This window comes from Athene noctua, chromosome 3, assembly GCF_965140245.1.
Source record: "Athene noctua chromosome 3, bAthNoc1.hap1.1, whole genome shotgun sequence".
In the NCBI taxonomy this organism is placed as follows: domain Eukaryota; kingdom Metazoa; phylum Chordata; class Aves; order Strigiformes; family Strigidae; genus Athene; species Athene noctua.
Window position 1 is genome coordinate 7,136,960 of NC_134039.1, and position 6,538 is coordinate 7,143,497.

The 6,538-nt window shown below is 41.1% G+C and overlaps 1 protein-coding gene across 1 annotated transcript; it reads right to left on the bottom strand.

Annotated features, from left to right (window-relative positions):
• Positions 1-1,491: 1,491 nt before the first annotated feature.
• On the bottom strand, positions 1,492-5,400 carry FGF23 (fibroblast growth factor 23). Its single transcript, XM_074901221.1, has 3 exons — positions 5,121-5,400; positions 2,991-3,094; positions 1,492-2,464 (listed from the first exon to the last, which is right to left on the bottom strand). Exons 1-3 carry the CDS (start codon positions 5,341-5,343, stop codon positions 2,027-2,029), a joined length of 765 nt encoding a protein of 254 aa, XP_074757322.1. The 5' UTR covers positions 5,344-5,400; the 3' UTR covers positions 1,492-2,026.
• Between the last annotated feature and the right edge of the window lie 1,138 nt (positions 5,401-6,538).

Here is a 6,538-nt window from a genome sequence, read left to right on the forward strand (position 1 = left end):
GAACTCTTGGTCTAATCTTAATCATTTGGCTTGTCCTGTGCTTCTAAGAACTTCTGTGAATTGGGTATCACTCCACACACGAAAAGTGTTCTTAGAGCAGAAACAGGCCCTGTGACTTTTCTAACATAACAACTTGGATGTTGTAGATAAAGAGATATTGTGTATATATACATATATAGGGGGAAAAAAATAAAAATTAAAGAAAAAAAGAGAAGATATTATTTTAAATGCTGTCAGCAGGACAGAGCCTGTACTAAATCCAGAAAAAAATCAGTGAAAGCAATAAACACAGAGGGGCTTATTTTGATTTTCTTACACTCCTGTAACTCCAGTGACTTCAGTGAATCACTTCACGAGTCAGAAAAAAGAACCGGACCAGAATCCAGCCTGATGTCTTTTGCATTATTGCTATGAGCACACCTGGGACGAACGTAGAATTTTCAGGCTGTTGTCAGCCTGAATAAACAAAACAGAAGAATCTGCATCCTGACATGCAGAAAATGCACACGCACCGGAATAAAAAGCTCTTCTCAAATATTTACCACACCGGATTATTGTGCAGCTCATCGGTACCTTGCTATTGATTTCTGCAGAGTACATCAAGAATAACTTTTTCAGAGCCACACAGATTTAAGACTACGGGAAGATCAAATCAAAATGAAAAGAAATAAGGGAGAAAAATAGCTAAGTATATACACAGTTTTCAGAGTCTTGTGGAAATGAATTTAAGTCCATTAAAACCAATCAAGCTAAACTGAATTCTACCAGTTAACCATTTGATGTCTGAATGACAATGAAAAGCTCCGCTCTGCAGATATTACATCTTAATTAAAGATTTGTAAACTTCAGGAGTATATATGGAAGTTAGATTCTAATGAATTAACTTACCCATGACATATACTAATCTAGGGAAAAGGTTTTGTCGACATTAGACACCTCTTGATTAATATTAATTTCACTTGTACAAGTATAAAGCATCCGATGCCTGCTCAGAACTAAATAGAAAGATGGACACTAATCTTAGATTTTCCTTTTCTATATACAAACCTAATTTTCACTCATAAGATGAGAGTCCTCATGAGCTATTAATACTTCAACGCCTTTAAGGCATTTTCTTTTTTGCATTTTTATCCCCCTGTATAGTTCAGCGGTGTGAAAAAAAACCCATCCTGTTTAACACACTACTGATTATTAGTAATCCCAGGACTTCTCTCTGGGTTGGAAGTATGCAAAACTAATGAATGTCTCTACATTATATGCCCATACTGTGATTCTAGAATTTAGAGAATGTAGAAGTGTGATAGAGAAGCACTTGAGAGACAGTGAGACTGTTGTCTATTTTTTTTTTTTCTCAAACCTCAGCTTGGATTCAATAAATGTCAGAAATCACTCTCTGCACAACACCATTTACACAAAAACTGATCCTGTCCTGTTGTCCTGTCAGTTACTCCAGTTTTCCATGTGTGCTGCTCCTATGACAGCAGAGTGGTCACTTTTTGACTCATATGGGCATGAAAAGAGACTGAAGTTCCTACTTAACAGCTAAAAACACACATCATAATTCTTATATGATAATATAACACACCATCAGTTGGTTTGTCTGCTGTGCTTGCACAGCCAGGGGTGGTTGCTCATAAGAGGATTCCCTGTCTCTGTTGGAACTGTAGATGCTCCAGATCTCAGTTACATCAGTAATGTAATATCAGTTTCTCATTTCACTTGAGTGAATTCTTCTTTTCACTGGTGCATATTTAAGGTGATTCAGATCCTAAAATGTTTGGTTCGTATTATTCTTTTCAAAAATGTATCTTCTTTCCAGTTAAAGGGAGCTCCAGCTAGAAAATGCACAACTTGTTTTTTCAGTAACTTGTCATCTGTAAGTACAATATTTGAAATAAGGATTTTTTTTCCCGATGTCTTTCAGCTTTCTAATAGCCATTTTGACATTCAGACTGAGTGTGCTAGACGGTTCCTTTTGCCAGTTATATTCACTCACCCCTTCAGTCTGCAAGTGGCGGGGCCACAGTTATCTTGTTATGTAGAAGCGAGGACTTGCGTACCTCCTGGCATCCATCATTGCGTGTGGGTCGTCTGGGTTGACCACGTCGTTCTGGTTGATTCTCATGGGTTCTCTGGGTATGTGGGAAAAGTCTGCTTGCGGCTGCAACTGAGATCCGAAGGCAGAGATCTTTCTCTGCGGGACCAGGATCTGGTGAGGATCCATTGGATCAATATCTGCACTTCTAGTATTTCTGTGGGGCTCAGGTGTGTTGAATCGAAATAAAGGGATTTCATTTGTCCTGGACAAAAACTGGGAATATGGTGGTGGATTCATTCCGGGGAAAAAAGCTTGTTTAACTCTGCCTAAGCTAACCAGAAAGTTGTGTTTGGGAGATTGGTACACATCATATCCATTTTCCAGCGTCCTGTGGTTGAACACACAGTCCTCTTGACTGAAGTAATGCTTAGGGAAAAAAAAATATGACACCTGTGAGCAGAGGGCTTTGGTGAAAGACAAGTGCTGATTAAAGATGGAAAGAGGGATGAGATCTTGCAGCAGATGTTTTTCTGATCTGCCAGGTCTGTAATTCAGACAGGTCAAGCTTAGTCAAATGTAGATCTGAGATGCATACCCGTGTTTTCAGCAAAGGTGTAATAACAATAACATTGTTTTCTTTCAGAGGGCTGCACTCTTTGAGCTACTCCCAACCCATGGCTCTACGCTACTACAGGAATTCAGACTGGGTCCATCACTGGGTCTCATTCTGGCCTCATTTACCCAAGCAGGAGTTCAGATGATTTTTAGCAGCTCTACAACTCAATACAGTCAAAGAAGAGAGGAAAGCTTAACCTAAGTGTCAGGTCCTCAGCTTGCTTAAATCTGCATCCTCCAACTGCGTCTATACAGCTTTGCTCTAGCTGAGGAAATAGTCACCAGAGTAACAGGCTGCACCTGCCTTTCAGTCTTGAGTATTAGTAAAGTCACTCACCGAGCCAAAAATGTTTCCTTTCATGTCCATACAGAGGTAGCGTCCACTCTTCACACCCGTGATTATTACCGAGCCAGCACCCTCAGATTTGATCATTAAGGCACCTGTTTAGAAAAACAAAACTGTCGGATCGAGGACCCAGTTTGACACCGCATGGTTGTCTGGCAGGTCCACAGGTGGTCTGGCTGGAAGTGTCCCCTGGGGCTCTGAACCAACCTCTCGCATGACCCAGGACTTCTCCCCACCCTAGATCAGGTTAGCTGTCGCTTTGTCTGTCTGAGTTTTGGAAAGCTCCCAGGATGGAGATGCCACCACCTCTCCAGGGGCCCTGTTACAAGTGCTGCACTAACCTCCCCAAGACAACTTTTTTTTTTCCCTAGCATCCCCTTTGAAGTCCCAAACCACACTCTGGGGACATTGCCCTTAGTTCTGTCATTGACCACTACCAAGGGGAGTTTATCTTCCTCCTCTTTGTGACACCCTGTGGTATTAGATTATCCTTAACCTAATTTTTGCTAAACAAGGCCAGCTCCCTCAACCTTTCCCGATAGATGGTGCTCAAGGCCCCTGACCATCCTGAAAACCCTCTGCCAGACCAGCTCCTGTTTCACCACAGCCACCTTGAGCTGAGGTTGCTATAGTGCTCCAAGAGCAGTTTCACTGGTGCCAAGCAAGGCAGAAACAAAAACTTTCCTTGATCTGCTGACTTCCTCTCAAAGTGAGTTTTGCCTTCCTCTCAAAGTGAGTGTGCTGTTGATTTATGGTTGACTTGGTGCCTGCTGTAACCCTCAGATCCTACCCAGGAGCACTGTACACACCCAGCCTGTGCGACTGCAGGGTCTTATTGGGGCAAACTTTGCACTTCACATTTCTATAGCATCTCAGTGGTACCACGGTGACCTGGCAAAGATTCAGCCACCCTCCCTTTCACGACCCCTTTCGCTGGCTGTTTCTACCCTTCCAGCTTCACCACTCCAAATACTGGTGTATTTGCTTCATGGCAGATACAGGAAAAACTTATTTTGCTGTCTGTTGGTATCTAAAACATCACACTGGTTCTTGACCAACATACCTAAAAGGAGTTTTATAAAACCTTTAAATATGCAGGAAGAGTAACAACAAGACAGTGCAAGCATTCCTGCAAGAGTTTCATTAGTAATTCCTAAAAATAGCAGAACTTGATCCTTTTATCTCCTTGATTAAATTACAACTTTTAAAAACATCCTTTGCTCCTTATATACTTATGTAAAAACGCAATTACATACAATTACATTTTTAATTGAGTGTCTGAAGAAGATATGATGCAACAATAATAAACATGGCTTTATGACTCCTAGCTACCTGTGATTTGAATGGTGCTAAAAGAGAAGTATATTTGAAAATTTTCTAAGTTTTAAAAAAACCCATTTTTCTACTAATGATAGTGTTTGGGCCAGATATTCAGCAAAGGAAGAAGAATCTTTTAGTTTTCCATGAAAATAAACTATGATGAGACAATCTGAGAACCTTTTAGTTACTAGGGAATAGTTACTTCTCATGAACCGCAAAGGCTTTGCACTTCCTTTACAACAGTCTGGATTTTTGTAGTTTCCTCCTTTTTCATCAACCTTTGCACGTCCATATTCTATGCACATCAGAGTTAGTTTTAGTAATTATCATCTCTCCACCCTGGAATAAAGATTTTACAGACGCTCTCAGTTTTCCACCACTGCTGTGGTGAGTTCTCTCAGTGCAGTTCCTTTGGTAACGCTGTCACTCCAATAAGAAGTAGCTATTTGGGGGATGTCATCACCAACCCCTAATAGGAACTTCCACAAGAAGCTGTGGGTAAAGTCATGAAGTGAAGGATAAGTCAGGTAGCTTTTGCTTGCAGAACATTACAGGAATCATAGGACATTTCTTAGGCGAGAAAAGAAATTCTCTATCCACTGGATTTCTTTGGAGTGATTTTGTTTATCTGTTAAACTAAAGGAGGATTAGAATTTTGTGTGTTTTCCATCCCATCGCTATATTCCCCCATCTGCCTGCCCAACAAGAGGAGGGGATTTTCTACAGTCAGTGAGAAAGAAAAAGTCTTGTTCTCCCACCCTTGCTCCCATGAAGACTGAGGGTCCATAGCAAGCTACTTACTGTAAATGGTTTGGTGAGGAACACCATCAACGTAGCCATCAGCGTTGATTTGGAGATGGAAGCTGTTCCTCTCCGTATCTGTGTAGAGGTGCATCAGGTGATCCCCATTCCCCCAGCTGGGATTTAGCAGTGGAGAGGAGTTGGGAAAGGCAAGGGTAGCCTTCAGGGTCCAGAGTACCAGCAGCAGGTACCCCAGGCAGCTGTAGGGACTTCTCCGTGGCATGGCTCACCCTTCCTCGCAGTTGGTCGGTATCTGCAACTTGATACGCCGCTGTGCTTCTCGGTTGCCCTTGGTCGCCTCTGTCTGGAGTGTGAATCCTCAGGTTCCCTTCTCTTCTGCAGAGGCTTATAAAGAGCAGCAAAGTGACATCACACAGGAAAAACCTCTCCACATCCTTGATTTTTGTCAAAGCAACATTTTAAGTGTCCCGAAACCTCAAGGGAAGGATCTCTGGCTAAGGTGCGGGGGGAGAAATGTAAGGTTTCTAAAGACAGCTCACAAAAGCTAATCATATGTTCAAATGTTATCTACAACCCTGTGACATCTGAAAGCTTCCCACGCCCCTACTGTTAGATCCAGGAAGAGCAATCCACTGCTCTTTAATTTTGCTGAAGGGAATGACCCTTCAGACCTGAATTATCTTTTCTTTCCAGATATGTTTATTCAGATTCCCACCTCCACTCTCAGTTTCCAAACTACATTCTGATTTAGTGAAAACAACAAATACTGCTAGAATTTTTTTGCGAATGTATCAAAAGCTGATATTAGGTTGTCCTGGGACTGATTCTTCCTTCATTATGGTATAAGTTTAGCAGTGAGCCTCTTGGGCTGGTATTTGTGTCACTCCATTTAAGCAAAGGAAACTTGATATGAGAACAACACACTTCAAATAAGATGTCCCTCTTATTTCTCCAGTTTCATAAGTTACCTAAATAATTTAAAGTTGGCCAAATGGCTGAAAATTACCTGTAAAACACAAAATCTGCATGTTTGTTCCTGCATTGCACATCCAGCTGGTATTCTTTTACAAAGTCATACCGGTTATCGTGGCCAGTACATCTAGGATCTGAATCAAACCTTAAAATCACTCATATTGACACGCTTTTATTACTTCAGGTACAGCAAGCAAGCTTGGAAGCACTACAAAGGGACACGACCAAGCTGAAAAGTAATAAATGAAGAGCAATGTTAAAAACTGTTCCAAGACACAATACCTGCTTTTTAGTTGTCCTGACAATGGTCTGTGTCTTCACAAACAAATTTTCTAGTTTAAAAAAATATGGGTCATTTTATTGTATGAAAATGCTGTACTAATGGGACACTGTGTATATGGGTAAAACAGTGATGATAGGAATAACGTTAGAAAACTAGACTGTGTTAAGGTTTCATTCAAAATTTAATACAAGCCTGAAAAGAA